The following is a 20,735-nucleotide window of genomic DNA, read 5'->3' on the forward strand; positions in this document are numbered from 1 at the left end:
ACCAATCATCCAAATATAAAATGTAGTTCCATTAAAAATGCACAGAAAAACAAAACAAAACAAAAAAAAAAACCTGAGAACATTAACAAAAACTTTTTATAAATTTAATAAATGGTGAATTTCTTTGATATATAAAAGGCTTTTTAGATCAAAAAGTAAATTAGAAACATCAAAATAGTAATATGCTAATAATATTAGTAGGCAATTAATCAGAAAACTATATAAATAACATGTAAATGTCAGAAAATTTACTTAGGCTTTCTAATAAATAATTTTACTTGATTTATAGTAGATTTAGAAAATGAATAATTTTGATGGACCCAGGACCCCCGGGATCACACCCTGAGCTGAAGGCAGATGCTCAACTACTGGGCCACGCAGGCATCCTTATTAAAATAACTTTTATAGCAAAAGAACATGCATATTACAGCATTATTACCAGTATAGTTTATTCATTTTCTTAATAAATATTCATTAAATATAAACTCATGTACTTAACATTTTCAAATTAAATATTTATTTTCACAACTAACATTTGCCAAAAATGAACCAAATCCTGCTATTTAGATTGTTCTTAAAATGCCCTATATCTTAATTATAATTTTCATATAATATCTATTAGAATTTTTTTAACATTTGTTGAAAATGAGGGTACTAGTGAACGAAAGAAAAATTAATATTATGACAACTGGGTTCTAGTCCTATCACCTACCATATAACAAAAACACCAGTCATTGAAAAAAGAACAGTAGGTCTTATTGATCCCAGACTAATTTATACTCTCGGAAAATACATGTTTGTCTTTTATAAATGAGTTTACCAGTTTACAAAGATGTATTAATTGAAGGCTCTCTATTATCTCCTGATATTTGCTCATTTAAGCTAAAGACTCACATCAGTACCACAGTAGGTGAAAGTGCAGTGACTTCTACGTGTGTTTAAATCTCTTACTTCTCAAAATAAATAAATAAATGAATCTCTTACTTCTCATTCTCTATAAGTCTCTATCATAGAAGTAACTTAAAGTAGCCCTGAGGAATTCTTTTCCAGGGAAGAGCCACACATTGGAGGATTAAGATCTGGTTTGTATGAAACATATGTACAAACACATACAGACTTATTACATGTGGATCTGCAAAAGGAGATTTAATTTAGAAAACAGGTGCATTTATTACCATTAGCTGTACATTCACAGAGAGATTGATCAAAAAGAATACACTGAGTGCCCAAAAATTTATGATTATGGTAGATATTTTACCATACACATAACACACTAATTTATTATTCAATCCACATTCATAGATAAACCTACAGGATGTACAGTGATGTGGCCCATATCCTCTGACTGAAAAAAGCCAAATAAAGTTGTTATTGTACTAAATTTTGAAGAATTTAACTTATGATTTTAACCCCTTCCCCAGAAGAAGTACCCAAAACAGTTATAACCAAGATAGTCACTAAGTTTTGTTTCTTTCTGATGAGTATGAGGCTATGAAAGAAGACTCCACTGACAAGTGATTCACTTTTCATGAGAAAGAACTTTCTTTTACTCCTCAATAAAGAACATGGCTTGCACAGACTCTTATTTACAGAGAACAAATCGATGGTCCCCAGAGGCAGAAGGAGTCAGGAGATGTGTCACTAATGTGACATTAGTCAGGGCACTTGTTGTGATGGGCACAGTGTTAAATCACTATATTGTACAGCTGTAACTAATAAAACACTGTATGGTAACTAACTGGAATTAAAATAAGAAATTAAAAAAAAAAAAAGAGGGGCACCTGGGTGGCTCAGTGATTGAACATCTGCCTATGGCTCAGGTTGTGATTCCGAGGTCCGAGGATCTAGTCCCACCTCAGGCTACCCACAGGGAGCCTGCTTCTCCCTCTGCCTATGTCTCTGCCTCTCTTTCTGTGTCTCTCATAAATAAATAAATAAAATCTTAAACAAAAAAAGAGCGTGGCTTTCGAGGGCTGAAAGTCCCTTGTCTGGAGGCTCTTTGAGAATAATATAAATAACAAGAATTTAACTTAAAACATAAGCACCTTCCTTGACTCTAAAGACTGTTAAGGAAGTGAATACCTTTACTTTGTTCTTCCCTCTAGACCCTTGAGAAAGAATGGTTCTCCCCTAAAATATCTGTTAGGAGCCCAGTAAAGTAGATGCCGAGGCCAGAAAACAATTCTTTGTGTCTGAAAAACAAACTGGGCTTAGGCTAGCATGATGTTATCCATGGTTTTGAGTTGTTTCTAGAATTTTGTGCAAAATGATGACCTTGAACTATAAATCTCCAATGGTATCCTTCAAGTTCAAAGAGAACGTACTGAAGTGGATCCAAAGTGACTGAATGAAGTTACTGAGGCAGACATCAAGTAGGGCAGTACTCAAAGGGCAATGATGAAAGAATAAGCTTTCTTTTGTTATATTGCTTTCCTTCAAAAAAAGTCATCCAGTATTTTATAGTTATTTCATCCACCTAATTGCAAATGCTCAGGTTTCTCTGACACAGAATTGTGAATGAATCATTTTCTTAAAGCTATGTGATGAATTACTATTGAGTTAAATGCTTTAAAAATTATCCAGTTGCAGAATTGCAGTATTAAAAGCTGCTCTTTAAAAGTTCTTGATAGTGAAGCTTGTCTAGCTCAAGCTAAGGGAGTAAAAATCAGGTCAAGATAGTTAATTTCACCTATTTTACTGTCCATTTTTGCCTTTCAACAATGCTTATAATGATGCAGTGTGATGAGACAAATTCAGGATAAAATAATCTGGTCAAGTCCTTTGAATAAAAGGAGAAATATATCAGGAGCTTATCCCTAATGTTAGATCATTTAATTTTTTAAGTATATGAAAATCCAAGGCACACATTAAAAATTTAAATGCCATAATAATATATGCTCTAAAATCAAATGATTTGATAAAAACTCTCAAGGAAATTGTGGTTTTTATTTTATAGTTAAGAATTAATGCTTTTCCCTCCTTTACGTTTTTTTAATCAACATTCTTCTTATTCACTTTATTAAGAGAATTTTCTTTCAGTTCACATGAAAGATGTAGGGAGAGCCATCTAATTGATCAGACACCTGGTTGTCTAATAATTGGTGTGTGGCTACAACTATGCAATCAACAAGGAGGCAATGGAAATATGTTAAAATAAAAGGCTATACACTCAGTCCATCATGATCTAAGGCAAGAATCACTGCTACTGTGGTGCATTTGGAGTATTTTTAGCCTCCATTTATTATTCACGGCTGTCATGTGTGAGATGATAAAGGGAATATATAATATTTCAATGTTATTATTATTGTGTCTCCTTTTCCTCCAAAGAATATCAATTTGAAAAATTCTCAGCTTTTAACCCATTTCTCACTCTTTTTTTGTAACTAAAACAGTTGGCCCTTGAATAACACTGAACTGTGGATTTTTTTTTTATTATTTATTTACAGTACTGCGAATGTATTTTCTCTTTCTTGGGGTTTTCTTAATAACATTTTCTTTTCTCTGTCTTACTTTATTGTAAGTATGCAGAACATGATACACATACAAAATTCATGTAAATCAACTGTTTATGTTATTGGTAAGGCTCCTGGTCAACAGTGGGCTATTAGTAGTTCAGTTTGGGAGAAGTCAAAAGTTATATACTAGGGCACCTGGGTGGCTCAGTTGGTTAAGCATCTGTCTTCAGCTCAGGTCATAATCTTGGGGTCCTGGGATTAAGCCCCGCATTGGGCTTCTTGCTCAGTGGAGAGTCTGCTCCAGGATTCTCTCTCTCCTTCTAACCCCTCTCTTCCTTTGTACTCTTTCACAAATAAATAAATAAAATCTTAAAAAAAAAAAGTTATGCATGAATTTTCAACTGTGCAGAGGTCAGTGTCCCAATCCTCCCATTGTTCAAGGGTCTCTTTTACATGGCTTCCTCTAAGCCAGAAGGGCCTCTGCTTGCCTGCTGTGGTACATACTGTAGTTGCTTTGTGTCAAGAGAGAGCAGTGGCTATCAGAATCTTAATTTCCCTTCAGCCAAAGCAAAGGAGGGCTGCTTCTTCATAGGCTTATGTCTATAAGAAGGACCTTGCAGTGGCCATCAACCCCACAGCTTAACATCCTAGTCCTATTTCTCTGTATTGAACAGTGTAATTCTACAATGTACCCTCAAATAATCTTGGCATGATTCTGTTATGTATGAATTTCACTTACCATGGTTTAGTTAAATAATACCAATCCCTCAACAAATTTCAGATACCACAATATGTTAACTGTAAGTAATTGCATAAAATGCAAACTTTGCTACTAGCTCTTCAGTGCACAAACCACTACTTAAATAGCAGATGTACATTATGATTGGTGACCAATCGCATCACTTCTTTCAAAGTCTGCAAGTGATCAGTCATTGTACTTCTGTTATTGAGTTCATGCACATGCACATGTTGCCTTTTTGTCTCCGTGTGATAAACTCACTGTCATCCTACCAAAAAAAAAAAAAAGGATAATTGAAGAGACAATTGCCTAACAAAGGGGTAAGTAGAGCATAACAGAGAAAAGTGATAGGGCTAGAAGTGAATTTACAATAGAATCATCGACTTCCATACCCTGTTGGTGGAGGATTGCATCTGGTGCTCAAACCCCTCCTGTCCTGGCATCACCGGGTTTCCTATGCAAGGGCCAGGCAATCTGAGCTTGCTTTCAATACCACAAAGAATGCTCTGAGGCAAATAAGCAGGGAGACTAAGAGGTTGCTTGTGGTGGAATATAGTAAACACGCACAGAAACTGTCCATTCCATTGCCAATACATGAAAACTGGGTCAAGAGAGTATGACATTTGACACTAAAGTTTCCTAGAAATACTATATAGATGCTTATTTGCTTCAGCAGCTGGGGTTGGAAAACTTCTCCGAAGGGCCAGATAGTAAAAAATGTAGTCTGTGAGTCTCCTTGTGAGTCTTTTTGTTGTAACCATGTGGTTTTTACAGAGCGAAAGCAGCCATAAACAATAGGTAAACAAAAGAAGGAGGTTCAATAAAACTCTATGGCTACTAAAATATGAATTTCACAAAATGCAAATGTTCACTAACTGCATCACTAAGTTTGCTCATTTCAATGCTTATAATGTAAAAACCAAAGCCATACAAAACAAACAGCGGGCTAGACTTGGGCTGTGAGCCATAGTTGCCAACTCTGCTCTTAGAATGGTAATATAATAGAAATATTTGGAGAAAATGACACTTAACAAATGTTTCTTTGTTATAATAAATCAAATAAGTCTCCATTTTTGAAAGAAAGGGATTGAATTACCATATAGTAATTCGTTATCATATTTAACTCATTAGAGTTGCCTTCCCCAGCCAATCTTCATAAAATGGCAACACTGGCCTTCATCCTGTACTCCTCATCCTACTTTCTTTACTTTATATTTCTCTGTAGCTAGTCATCATATGAACTATTTCATACTAACATGTATGTTTGTTTATTGTCTCCTGAATATATTTTAAGCTACAACAGGTCAGGGATTTTTACTATTTAGTTACCAGCACTATGAACAGTGACTAGAATTTAGTATGACTATTTGTAGCAGAGTTAGATAATTCAAAAAGAGTGAGTTGGTAATCTGAGAACCCAAGAAATGCTGAAGAACCAGCTATAGTGAAGGGAGACAATTATACTCCAATTTCATAATTAATACTTTCCAATAATTGGGTCAGAGATTAAAAGCAAAAAAATAAAATCTGTGTTTTCCTAATGTGGGAGAAAAAGCAATGTTAACAGAATTATCAGAAAGTCACATTTTCTATTCAACACATGAACACCTGTATAAAAATGATTTTAATCTAATAGAATTATAGATTGCCAAATATATGAAACTGTTACTTATTTATCCCCATGCTTCAAAGGTAGACATTGGCAATGGTCACCTATAGAGATTCTATAAACAAGAAACTTAAAGGGAAATTGGAATTATGTACAACAAAATACCTCTTACTAGAACGTTATGATAATAGACCCAGTAAGCTTAAGAATAGTAGACTATGTGAGAATAATTTATTTGTATAATTTCTATAAAATATACTTAATTTAATTATCATTACAGTAAAAAATAATATCCGTTTTTAATTTTTTATCTGGATAATGTTTAAATTGACCTCAACATTCAAAGTCTTATGCAAAAGCATAGCTATATGCTTTTATAAGTCAACTCATGTTGTTCATAAACTTCCTTTTAAAAGAAACTTTGTCTAGAAGTCAGATGCTTACCACTGTGATATTCCTTAGCTGGGTTTGTTTATGAACCATAAGCCTCAACATCAATGACTAGAGGCTTAAGTATGGACAAAAATTTATCAGCAATGAATAGTATATAACACCATCACTTACTAATCAGTTAAGTTTTTTACATGTGTTCCTGTCAATATTTCTCACAGTGTCTTAGAAATATGTAATCTTATTATTCCCACTCTCTATTTGAGGGACACCAACATTTGGAATAGTTATTTGTCTTACTAAAGATCACAAAGCTCACACAACTCTAATTGTTTCAATTTTACTAAAATGATTAAATGTCATGCACCAAAGAGTATTTGGGATCATTGGTGAGGCCTTGAATTCTGTAGATATCCCACAAGTCTTGAAATAATTAAAATTGTATTTTTTGAAAACCTCTTACATTTCTAATAAGTGCATATTAATATGGACTTACATAATATGTGTACATGTGGTATGTATAGTATGTATTTACATGTATATATAACTATGTTTTTAAAAGTTTAAATCTAGTATAAACTTCTTTTTGGTTTGGTGTTTTATTGTTGATGGAAAATGGAATACTTGATTTTTTGTTTATAGTTTGTTTTTATATATATAAAAAAGTAAGTAATTCAATGTACAACTATATTCCCATATGACACAATGATTCCATGATTCTGGGAATTCTGAGGCATCAACATTCCCACTTTTCCTGGCTCTTGCTTACTCCAGAGAAATTGAAAATGGCATGACTCTCATCACTGAAATTATCTCCCTCTCTCAGCATGTATGGTTGGGTCTCTTGATAAATATATGTAGTTACTATGACTCTTGTGTAATAGCATAAATTAAATATGCCTATCCTCTTTGGTATTTTTTTCTTGAATTTTGCTCTTGCTGTTAAATCACCTCTTTTTTTGTTGTTGTTGTTAAATCACCTCTTGGTGGATATATCGTATGTGTATAGATCATTATCTACAGATATACATTTGTATTTCTGAACCATATTAATGCTGCATGGTCTCAAAAGAATTCCTCAAAAGTCTGACATCAAACTGCCCGATTGTGAAACAGAACTAAACATAAATTTTTCAAAAGCTTTGACATTAAATAAAATACATCCTATAATTTTGGTACATCAAATAATATTATCATATTCATAAAAAATACCAAAAAGCACAGGTTGCTATCCAACATGTGAAATGTTATTATTAGTAGAACAAAAACCACGAAAAAGCAAATAGGTAATAATTAGGCATAATGAAGACAGCACTTCCTGTGAGTTAGTCACATATTTGTATAGTTTTCTAGAAGGAAACATTTTCAGTGATGTTTTACACACATATTTTTTTCAAATCATGTATCTAAAATATCAGCTTATGTATCTCTTAAACATAAATGTGCAGTGGCCACAAAAAAACATGCACGTGACTGTTCACAACAGCTTATTTTTAATAGCTAACATTGAGAAGATCCCAGGTGCCTATCAACAGGAAAATGGATAAACAATTATTATCAAACAATTAAAAGAATGGATTATTAGTATATATGATCTCTTGGATGAATCATCAAATATACTGATTGACAGAAACCTTAAAGAGTATGAAATGTGTGATTACATTCAGAGGAAGTTCAAGTATAGGCCAAACTAATTTAAAGTGAAAAAATGTTAAGGAATGGTTCTCTTTGAAGATGTAGAAGCTGGGAACTAATTAAGAAGGGATATGAACTTTCTGGGATAATGGTAATGTTCTATATCTTGTTAGGGGTTTGAATTATATAAGTTATGTATTTGGTAAAACTCATTTAAAGATACACTTAAGATTTATTCATTTTACTATATGTTAATTTTACTGAAAATCTCTAAAATATATTGAAATCTAGTTAATAATAGCATTCCAGTGTTTTTAAGATGAAATATATATATATATATATCTGAATTCATTAAAAACTTTGACAGATGAGCACAATATTAACTATAAAATTGAGCTGTGTATAGATGTTCATTTTATGATTCTTTTAATTTCTATATGCTCAAAAATGTTATAAAATTTTAAGAAAATAAAATAATTAAAAAGAGATGCTTTCAATGTACCTGGATTGGTACAATAAAAGTTGTAAGCACAAAATGCTAAGACATTACAAAAGATGTACAAGATGCAGCTAAGGGGTGGGGAGATATTAAAGTTGAGTTAGACAAGCAAAGGAAGGCATGATAAAAAGGAATAAGACACTGAAGCAAATGGCAATGTATGTGTGTGAACTGTACTGCAAGTAGTATAAAACTTCCAAACTGAGGAAATGAGTTGTGAAATTTGATAAAGATTAGAAGTATCGTATCAAGATATTTTTGATGGAGAGAAAATAGGAAAAATCTGCCGGTTAAATTTGAAATGGTAGACAGAGAAGGATAAATACACTGCTAAAGAATGGGCTCTACCTGGCGGATGGGAGACTAATGAAGGTTTTTATTACTATTATTACTTTATTATTATTATTATTTTGTATTTTAGTTATTATGCTAAAAGTCGTGATCATTTGATTTGCCAGTAGTGAGCTGGACAGGTATTTCACAGTCACAGAAGAATGGAAAATTTACATTTCATATCTAAAAGTTGCTTTTTATACATGGATAATTTAAGTATATAATATAGACATAAAAGTTAAATAAAAATAGTTTTGAACATTTGTATTAAGAGACTTTTATTTTAAAAATAATATAGCAAATGAGAACTTTATAAGTTTGTATTCATGTATATAAGTTTTCTGTAGATCAAGCAAAGACACGTTTTTGTTATTTAAAAATACTAATTTAATAGTTCTCCATGCTTACCCTTAGAATAAAATTTAAAATACAGTCTGAATTCTTACAAAATATCTGTGATATTACATTTTAAAGATATGTTATTGAAATGTAAAGCTTATGAGAAATTGATCAAATAGAGAATTTTGAATTAAGGGGAAATAGTTAAAATATTTATAATTCTGTGTGCATAAAACTAATTTACAAAACATGAAAGAGAAATAAATATAATAGGGAATATTTAATTTTTTCAATTACCTACTTTTTTATATTCCTAATATGTTCTCTAGAGAACTAGTCTTAGAAGTCAATAAAATCCTAAAGAAAAATCATATAATAAGCATTAAAAGTATATCAAGCTTTTACGCTGGCATTTTAAAAAGTCACTCTCAGCACAACTCATCATTAATAGGTTAAATGTGGGCAAAAGTTTAGAAAAAATAATACAGATTTCAGAATTACACTGATCTTTGCATTTAAACTCTACCTTAACATACTTAGTAGAAGGTAGAAATTAAGAATGTTTCTCAACCTTTGTCAAAAATAAAATGATCAAGAATATATTGTCAACATAAGTTTGTTGTATAAAGTAAATGAAATTTTGTATATGATGGTGCTTAGAAGGATATTGAAAATATATCATTGATGAATTTTATCATTCCCAAATGTTCAGTTATTGAGACCTCATATAGATTCATAATATTTTCTTAGGCTTGAAGGGTCATATTAGGAAAATTATTTAGGTAATAGCAATCTTCTATTTACAATCTGTTTTTCAGATCTTCAAATGATTATAAATAAAGGAGAATTTCATATAAACACAAAGTTTACCTTGATAAATGTTATACTTAAAAGTTAATGCTTCATATACATATATATGAGATTTGTTCATTTTGAACATCTACTAAGATCAGTTAAATAAGTTGTAATTTAAATATGGCAAATATTTACTGAAAGCCTACTAGAAGCAACAATGCACTGTTAGAAATGTAAAGAAGAAGTTAGAAATGTAAAGTTCCTGGGGTGCCTGGATGGCTTAGTCCTTAAGCATCAGACTCTTGGTTTCAAAGGCTCAGGTCATGATCTCAGGGTCGTGAGATTGAACCTTTGTTGGGCTCCACTCTGGGTGTGGAGCCTGCTCAAGATTCTCTCTCCATCTCTGTCTATCCCTTCTCTACTCCCCCACTGTCTAAAAAAATTAAGAAGAAAAGAAAAGTTTCTGTCTCTAGTTTGCTTTTAATTCAGGAAAGGGAGTTAATCTATTACATTAGAACAAATATACTCATGAATTTTTACTTGTAATTATGAATATTTACTAATGATCCTTCAGATTCAAGACATGTTTCACTTTCTAATTAAGCTCAGGCATGAGTTTGAATTACATTTACTGTAAGAAGAATGTGCAGGGATTTGATCAAATTGTTAGTGAGTCATCATCTACATTATATCCGGACCGTTCTAATTTATTACATGATCTAATTTAGTGCTTTGAGTTAGAATTATAATCTCTATTTTAGAGATTAACTGGCATTATTGTTTAAATTGCTAAATTATATTTGAATAGTATTACTAAATTTGTGAATACTCAAAAATTATTTAACCATGGAAATGTTGACGATCTACTTTATAAATATGTGAAAGGGAGGGAAATGTCAGGTTGCCAGTAGTTTAATTCCAAACAAAATACCTACATTCCAAAAGGATAGGACATAAATCAAGTGAAGTAATCTATGGAGAAAAATTCTAAATGGAAAAGAAAGAAAACAGAGGCTTCTGTTTACTGGAGAACAGAAGACATGCTGACATGTCCTCTGGTTATAACACCAATACACTTGGGCAAATTACAACAATAACACTATTTTTTGGCATTGCCTGTTTAAATGAAAGTGAGAAAAAGACCCTGCAAGGACACAACCAAATAGCTGAAATAACAGTGAGGTAACCTGAGAAAGAGCTAACTGAAATCAAAAGTCAGCACTTCCCTGGCACTATCCTACCTGTGATAGGATCTGAAGCACCTGCCCTGGGCCTAACAGAACCCGGAAGAGTGAACCGGAGACTTTGTGTGAAGCCTGGAGCTTTAAAGATGGATGTTAGAGTGGTCAGTGGTGCCCTCGGTTCTTGATTGAAGCTAACTCATCTTTGCAGGATGAAAGCATCCCCAAATTAGGACCCCAAGGCCCCACAGAGTAAATGCAACCATGGCTTCAAAGTAATATCACTCAACACAAAAAGAATCAAACTAACAAAAAATGAGACTTGTCAGTAACAACAGACAAAGGGTTTAGACCCTCACACTTTAGATTTTGAAATTATTCATTACAGGATTTAAATTAAACATGTAAAACACTTAGACAAATAATAGATGAAATTACAAAATAAGATGAGAACATAAACAATTATAAATCTCAAGAAAAAGAGGGAACTTTCAGAAATGAAAATTGGTGAAATTACAAATCCACAGGGGCCTCTGCTCTTAATGATGATGTATAAACTTGCATAAGACAGACTATCTTCATGTAACAATAAAGGGACAGTTTTAAATGCAAAAATGATCTGTTTAAAGACTTTAGAGACTAAAAAAAAAAAAAAGACAGCAACCATTTAAGAGGTCAAAGACCCATAGAAAGGGTGTGAATTGAAATGAGTTTCACATTCTTTGTCATTTTCTCCTTAAAAAATTCAGATTTCATAAGCAGCCTGAGGCTGAGAGCCTGGGAATATTTGGCTCCAGTTTATTGGGAGTCTCATGGCTCCCGGAAGACACTTCCCTGCAGTTCTAGACAATCAAGGCAATTAGTTGCTTAGACTCCAAAAAGAGAATAGCAGGGCATTGTTGCTTGTCCCCTATATGCATTTGCTGAGATCTAACACATATCTGATGAGAGGCAGAAATCCAGGCAGAAGATGGCAGCTAAAATGCTAAAAATGAGGTAGAGCTCTTCCTTTAAATCTGCATTTGAAAATGAAAGGTTATTCAGGGCCACTGTGGAGGGCCAGCTCTTATGTAAAGATTGAAAACAAACCAGGAGAACAGCAGCTCTCACAAATCCTGCCTTTTAGTCTCCAATCAATCCAATCCTGATTTGGAAGAAGGGTTTTCCCCTTACTCAAGTGTCTGCCAAAAGGAAAGTAATTTCTCTCTGAGACTACTTCATGTTATCCACAGTCTCTATTTTAATATACAAGAGGCATCATTCTTCCAGAAATGCCAAGTAATGCTACGTTCCCTATTACAAATTTACAGTAAATGTAAAATATTATCATTATGCCTCTTAAAAATGAAAGGATCACATCATAAACTTTAAACTATATAATATAGGTGGGCAGCCCGGGTGGCTCAGTGGTTTAGTGCCGCCTTCGGCCCAGGGCCTGATCCTGGAGACCCAGGATCGAGTCCCATGTCAGGCTCCCTGCGTGGAGCCTGCTTCTGTCTCTGCCTCTCTCTCTGTGTGTCTCTCATGAATAAATAAATAAAATCTTAAAATAAAATAAATATATAATATAGGCAATTAGCTGAAATAAATTTTATAATAATTAGAAAAGAATAACTAATATGTCATTCTATATCATTAGGTACATGATTTTATACATAAAAATTCAATATACAAAAAACTCAGTTTCACTGTTAGGAAGAGAAATATAAACATAATGATAAGAATATGTACATTTGTCATTGTACAGTTTTTTCTATCACACTAGAAAATTTTTATTTTTTTAAGGCAGAAAATTGGTTGCAAAGGCACTTAAACTGGCATTATTATATACTTTGAGGATGCCATAAATTCTTACAAACTTTCTAGAAAGAAATAGGCTCATCTGTCACAACAACATTACTTTCCTACCCAGTAATATTTCTCTAGAAATCTTTATAAAGGACACTCAAAGGTTAGGAAAGACTCTTAATACATGCAGATACTAATGATGGCACTGTTATTATTTTTTAAAGATTTTATCATTTATTCAGGAGAGACAGAGAGAAAGAGAGAGAGATGCAGAGGGAGAAGCAGGTTCCATGCAGGAAGCCTGATGTGGGACTTGATCCGGGGTCCCCAGTCCCCAGGATCAGGCCCTGGGCCAAAGGCAGGTGCCAAACTGCTGAGCCACCCAGGGATCCCCTAGGATGGCATTATTTTGAGTAAAAAGAATTGGATCCCACCAAGTGTTTAATAACAGGATTAAACTCAAACTGTGGCATTTCCATGTAAGATTAGTGAGCTTCTTGATATGATGTATTTTAAAATTGTAATGAAATATAAATTTACACATAAAATATAAATAATGAATAAAAGCAACAAAAATAACAATTTTAAAGATTATAAATCTACATATATTTATATTTAGATACCTATCTAGATAATCACAGAGGCATATGAAGACAAATGTTGATAGATATATCTCTAAATAAATATAGATAGTTATGGCTGTACACAATCACACACATATACATAGAAATTTGAGAAAGGAAATACACTATTCTATTAAAATTGATGAATTTTATTATTCCTAAATGATTATGATTATACTTTAGTGATAAGCTGATTTTTCTTATCTATGCTATTATATATTTATCAGATTTTCAATTCGTACACTAGTAGACAGAAGAAATTAACTCCAAAAAAAAATCAGTCAATATCAGAATGTAATTCCAATAAAAATATTTTGATGCAAATATTTTCCGTTAAAAAATCAGTCAATATCAGAATGTAATTCCAATAAAAATATTTTGATGCAAATATTTTCCGTTAACCACTACTGCCAAATTTTATTTCATAGCTTATATAAATCATACATAAATGTAAGTCAATGTAAACACTTGGAAGTAATTAGTGTTTTACCTTTAAATCAACTTTCTAAAATTTTTATGATGATTACTGTGTGATTTGTAATAAAGTTCTTACCAAAATAACAGCAAATTGATCAATATAATTTACTTCATTAATTTAAATCTGCATTTGATTTCAGTTGACATTATTTAAAAAAACTTTTTCCTTATAAAAACAGCTTGTATTTATTGCCTTTTTAAAAATCATATTTAATTTTATGTCCCCTCATTTCTCAATTCATAGTAGAACAAATATGAATATTATAATAATGTTTTAATTGGCTTTAAAATATGCTATAAATTACTACATTCTTAAAGATTTATTTTTCAGCATTTCCCTGTTCTAAGAGTAAATTAAATCATACTTTCTAAAACACATTGCAAATTTCTATTTATGGCTTGATTCTTTTTTCTGTTTGATTCATCATTTTTGAATGTTCATATTAGCATAAAAAGCATTTACCATACACGTGATATAAATATGTTATTTATATGAATATCTAAATCCCACTTTATGTCATATCCCTGTTATTTCACAGAACCCTGATAGTCTCATGTCTCCAAAGTTCCTAAGTTGCTTGGCCTTGTTCCAAATTAGGAAGGTCAGCCCAGGTTTCTGCTGAGTCCCCTGAGAGGCCCTTTTTTACCAACTGTGTTGGAATGCCTTGATGCAATTTAGTTTAACCTCTTTACATAATACTCCATGTCACTTAATGAATATAATTTATACCAAAATGGATATAAAGTATTTGAATAGGCATCTCTCTGATTCTGACAAACTGCTTTCTCCACTAGGAACATCACCAGCCTTCCAAGACCTCTGTGGTTTCAAATCAGAATTGATCCTCTAAAGTGTCTCACTGAAGCCCACTGTGCTTCTCCTCCACTAACAACCATGCTTTCATTTCTCTATTGTCCATAATCAGGTATAAAGGATTTGTCTCCATTTTTTTTTTTGAAGATGTCACTTTTCTTCAACTGTAAACCTTCGTATTTGATGTACCTGCAGTCTGGAACTTACCGGCAAGACCATCCTTCCATTTCAATAAGGTATTAAAGTAATCCCTAATAATTCTTTAGATTTCAGCTAGAAAAACAATAGGAAGAGACACTTTTTCTATACTTCCTTACTTTTCTAGACTAGAACAGGTTTGCTCCACTGGCATTATACTCATTCTACTTGCAATTCCCTTCTTGTAACATTCATTTCATTTGCAAGTATTTTGTATACTATCTGTTTTCCCGGATCAACTTGGTAGCTCTGTGAGGTTAGGTTTATATTCATAATATTCAACACAGTACGCAAGTTCTTAACACATAAAATACTTTCATCAGTACGGAATGTGTATATATATATTATATATATATATATGACTTTTTTTGTACATATATATATATATATATATGACTATGAGAAGAGAGAGAGGAGAGGCCAGTGCTCTGAATTTTCATGTCTATGGAAAATCTGCAAGTATTTTATCCATAGTTTATTGATTTCATTTGATATATTATCTCAGTAATTATGGAACTGAAGAGGAATCCCAACGAAATGTTTATATAGCCCTTTATAAGGCACAATATAAGTATGTCAATAACTTCAAAAAACCACACTATTACATATAGATTATTTTTTCATATTAATTATGCCAAGTAAATTCTATTTTTTTGTTTCTTCTGATTATTCTTTTTTTATTTTTACATTTTATTCCCTTTTCCTCATTACCTTCCAAGAAAACACAATTTTAAGATAAAATCTTAATGCCTATTTAAAGATAAAAGTTAATAAGCTGTAGAAAGCACTATTAAAGCAGTAAAAGCATGATACAAATAGGAGAGATTACCGTGAAAATGTTCTATTTGCTCTTGAAATCCCTTGAAACATTGGGCTTTTATGTTTCTGCTTCACTAGGAAAAATAGGCTCTCTGAGGTTTGGTATTAAGTATCAGATTTTTATCTAAGTTTACGGGATATTAACATCTCATCTTGATAGGGCTAAGGATGTGGTAAAAATTTCTTAAAGTTCCTTCAAATAATTTTTTCCCATCATATTACTGATTTAATGTAGAATATCTGTTTAAACCTCCTGTATTATATTATGTTAAGCCTCTACCTTACCGAATATGTGTAACAATAGCTAAATTGTTGGTGTTATTCGATTCTAAAGTGAAAGAGACTCAGAATCCCTAAGATCAATTTTTTAAAGAATTTAAAGAATTTAAAAAAGACTGCTTAGAGAAATTAAAAAGCTGTCAACAGTTTAACTCAGTAAACTCCATAGTCTCATAGTCTTTTATGCTACAACAATTTAAAGTCATCAGATTTTAATATGCAAATTTAGTCATGTTGTTTGATTCCTTAATTGTATAGTAATTTTTATACCTATTTTAAATTGTGTTTATTATTTACTCTTAATCAGAAGGAAACGAGGTTCAATACTCTTCATCCACCTCCTCCTCCTTCTCCCTCTTTTACCTCCTCTTCCTCTTCTTTTTCTTCAGAAACTTTCTTAGTTTGAAAAAATTTCTTTGGAATTTTAGTACAAATTCTGACAATTTTTTGATCAGATTTGTATTTGATAAAATTTTTTCTATTTCACCACCTTACAAAAGAGGGTTTTGAGCCACTCTTTGTGAAACTCTCTGATATGTTCTCTTATGTAATAACATATGCTAAAGACTTAGCAAAAATTGGAAGAAGAGGAGAGAGAGAGAGGTGAATGCCATTTCCCTGCTTCTTAAAGCAAAAGGTTATTTATTCCCTTTAACTGACAGCTGTATATATAATATATATATAATATATAACATACATATAAATATAAATTCTCTAGTACTCTTTTAATGTGATGATTACTAAAAATCAGTGTCCCAAGAAATAGGAATTAAACTTCTGAAAAAAATTTAAACTAGTGAAAACCCACCTAATGGCCACAAGAGCTTCAGGACAGACAAAAATATGGAAATATGTGTCTTTCCCTATTGATCACATGAATTGTTTATTTAGGTAATAAATGAACTGTTGTTTTGGGATTTCACTTCACAATGGTGGAAGTAAGTTTCATTGCTTCCTTCTTTTAAAACAAATTTATGAGAGAGAGAGAGAGAGAGACAAAAGAGAGAGAGCACATGGGGAAGAGCAGAAGGACAGGGACAAGAAGACAGCACAGAGTATGGAGCCCAAGGTAGGGCTCAATTCCAGGACCCTGAGATCAAGACCCTAACTGAAACCAAGAATTGGAGGCTTAATAGACTGAGCCACCCAGATGTCCCTTGTTCCTTCCTTCTAATTCTTTAATAACGAAGTTCTTCAATACAGATCAAAGATGTAACCCACAGTCTATAGTTGCCAACTATAACTTTGATATGTACATTAAACATATTGAGGATTGGGGCACCTGGGTGGCTCAGTCAGTTAAGTGGTTGCCTTCAGCTCAGGTCATGATCTCTGGGTTCTGGAATCATGCCCTGCATCAGGCTTCCTGCTCAGTGGGGAGTCTGCTTCTCCTTGTCCTTCTGCCCCTCCTGCCCACTTGTCTACTCTCATTCTCTCTCTCCCAAATAAGAAAAAAAAATTTACAATATATATATTGTGGATAATTCTATCACTCATCAGATGCAAACATATGACAATTATATTATTTGTCTTATGTAACCACAAGACAATGGGGGCCTTTTGAAGGCCCAAATTGGAATTACAATTAAGTTTGTAAAATATAACTGCTGCAATTATCACACTCATGTATAGTTGTCTATTTGCCTGGTTTCTGTATGAGATTCTAAATGCCTCAAAAGAAACTCTTCTTCATAATATTGCTCTCGGCAAGCATGTGCCTGGCACATTACATTTTCTTTGCTTAGAATTGAAATATAGTTGTCAATATATCCAACACATTATTTAGCCTGTGTTTTGCAAGTAACTGCTTTAAATCCCCTTTTCATTTCATATGAAGTCTGGCACATAATGCACATGAGATAAAGGATTTAAAGATAAATAATAAGCAGAAGCAGCAAATGCAGACTGGTAAAAAAGAGATATTCTTTAATTTTTTCCCTTTATATTAAATCTTAATGTATAAAGCATATGAGATTTGTTGGTATTATACAGATTATGATATTAAAATGGTGCCATGGTATGATACCGGGTTTGTATTACATAGAGATCAAGAATTGTATACCTTTGTTGTTATCCATTCCTCCTACAGCATATAGAGTTCCAACTGTAGATTTTCTAGGTTTAGTTCTTGGACTTTGCATTAAAGTTCTTCTTTCTGGCAACAGATGATATTTCATTGCTTCCAGAATCAGCTTTTGACATTCCAGATCATTCTTAAATAATGCATGGTTTTCTAGGTCAGCCAATATCTGTGAATAATACATAATCCCTGTTAATGTTTTTATAGGAATAAGTATATAATATCAGTAGTTAAAATTAGAAACTCAATGCCTATGATATTACCCCTATATTGAGAAGGATGCAAAGTATAATAAGAATTAATCACATTGACAAATAAAAATAAATATGAGTAAAATGGAAGGCTTCCATGAAAAATGGAATGGATTTTATTTTATATTCAATTCAATTTATTATCATTTTATTACATAGAGCATAAAAGAACTTCTAGAGATCACTTTTTCAATTCCCTTTCCTCTTCTGAAACCTGTTTATAAATTGAAAATAGTTGCCTGTGTTGGCCATAAACCTGTGTAGAGAAAGAAATTTTAAAATATCCTTCAACAAATTCATTGTAACAATCTTCATAAACATTCACATATTTAAGATAGTCCCCTTAAATTAAAAAAAAAAAATCAGGGGCACCTGGGTGGCTCGGTGGTTGAGCGTCAACATTTGGCTCCGGTCATGATCCCAGGGTCCTGGGATCAAGTTCCACATCAGACTTTCTGCAGGTAGCCTTCTTCTCCCCCTTCCTATGTCTCTGAGCCTCACACTATGTCTCTCATGAATAAATAAATAAAATCGTTTTAAACAATCAATAAAAATGAAACCAATTGTCCTTATCTCTCTAAGTATCTATCTAAGCAGCTAGAAAGTTGTATAGTAGACAAAGTAAAGTTTCCAATAGTGAAATTTAAAAATTTTATACCAAAAAAATCCAGCACCCGAGGAAGGAATAGAGTAGGATCAGATGTTTCAAGCTATATTATATTCCTCTTTTGCTACACCAGGGTTTCATCCCCCCAAATTCTTCTGTGTACATTTCTATGAATATATCCAAAATACCTTTTTTTCCCTCTTCTTCTGTTTCTATTTAGATTCTCTCTCTCTCTCTCTCTTTTTTTTTTTCTGGGATTCTTTCAATATCACTTTCTTTTTCTTAATAAATCAGTGTTTCATATCAAGTGACACTTAAATCTGTCACATAGATTTAGAAAATTAAGAAGTTAAAAATTTAATATTAATACACTGACCTTTTGTTCCACATCAATAAGACACTTTACCAAATCTGTACACACACATATATATATACATATTGAGTGAATGAGGTAATATGTGATAGTGGCATATAACTAAATAATTAATTTTAACATTGTAACCTTAATTAAGTAAATTTATTTAGACATCATGATACATACATTGTTGGAGGTGACAAGAAAAACATAAAACACATGAGATAACGTATTAACGTGAGAAAGAACAATAGCTCTGAGGCTGAATAAGGAATGTAATGTATAGGGCTTCCAAAATACTTTGGAATACAGAAGGAAGATATTCAATTAAATTCTTGGCTACGTTGAACTTTTTGTATACTGAAATCTTAGTTGCCTTCCTACCCACTTTCATTCTGAACGTTAATCAAGGAAAAACAATTTTTTTTTTTTAGTATGGAATAGGACAGCAGATCTCTGATGGATTTTTTAAAGACTATCTTTTACTCTTTCAGTAATTAAAAAAAAATTAAGACGTAAGAGAATATCTATTTCTAAGAAGACCCTAGTGGTCTTTATAAAGTGAAAGAAAAAATATATTTTGATATGACTTTTGGTCATCTGTGTATCAAAGTATAATATTTCTACATTTAAGCCTTTTCCTTTCCTTAAAAGGAAAACAATTAGCTTTTCCAGTGATAAATGTAGATATGGCTGAACTTGGTTCCCATTAATTCTTCTTTTTTATCTCCTCTTCTCTCCCTTTTTCACCTTTTTGGAGAAATTTTGGGATTAATTGATCACAAGAAATCATTTTTTTTTTAATTAGGAGTGCACTCCAGGAGTATCTTATCCAGTTAAGTATCAAATAAAAGGGGTAAAAAGAAAAAAAATAAAATAAAAAGAAAAAATTAAAAAGATATATTCTTCATTTCTACATTTTTTTTGTAAAACTATAATTCATAATCAAAAAGTTTAAATGGAAGTGTAAATGGTTAGGTTTTAGGTAAACAGATTCATGGCATAGGTGTAAATATTTTAAAATTTGACATATGAGTAGGTGTCATTTATATTAAAAAGAATTCATACATTATTCCTAATATGTAGATGACTCTTTTAACTAATCAAAGTACTAGTTTTAGCTTAAAAGTACCTCTAATGCCTTCTTTTTTATTTTGTTGCCATGTACAAATAAGGCTAGGACAATATTTAAATAAATACAAGACTTGGGTTTAATTTCTTATATTTTAATCTTTAAACAAATGTGCACATTAGTTTTATGGGTCCAAAAGGTATAATTAGTTCAGTAAACAGTTTAAGATTACTAAGATATAAAATTGTTTAAAGAAATTTCAATAAGTTATATCTTTTATAATGATTCAGTCTTGTGAGTTCTTGTAATCCTACATATAAAAAGGACAGTTGTTAGCTTGCATTATAGTTTTTATTTCTTCAGTAAACTTTACAATAGGTTAATATTAAATTAATTT

At 31.9% G+C, this 20,735-nt stretch overlaps 1 protein-coding gene across 1 annotated transcript in view; it reads right to left on the reverse strand.

Moving 5' to 3' along the window:
* The window catches only part of KLHL1 (kelch like family member 1), a 353,403-nt gene that overhangs the window by 89,059 nt on the left and 243,609 nt on the right, over positions 1-20,735 (reverse strand). Inside the window, exon 6 of the mRNA XM_025987262.2 lies at positions 18,036-18,222. Coding sequence (XP_025843047.1) covers positions 18,036-18,222 — 187 coding nt within the window. The remainder of the gene's footprint in view (positions 1-18,035; positions 18,223-20,735) is intronic.

Source organism: Vulpes vulpes, chromosome 6 (assembly GCF_048418805.1).
Source record: "Vulpes vulpes isolate BD-2025 chromosome 6, VulVul3, whole genome shotgun sequence".
NCBI classification, from domain to species: domain Eukaryota; kingdom Metazoa; phylum Chordata; class Mammalia; order Carnivora; family Canidae; genus Vulpes; species Vulpes vulpes.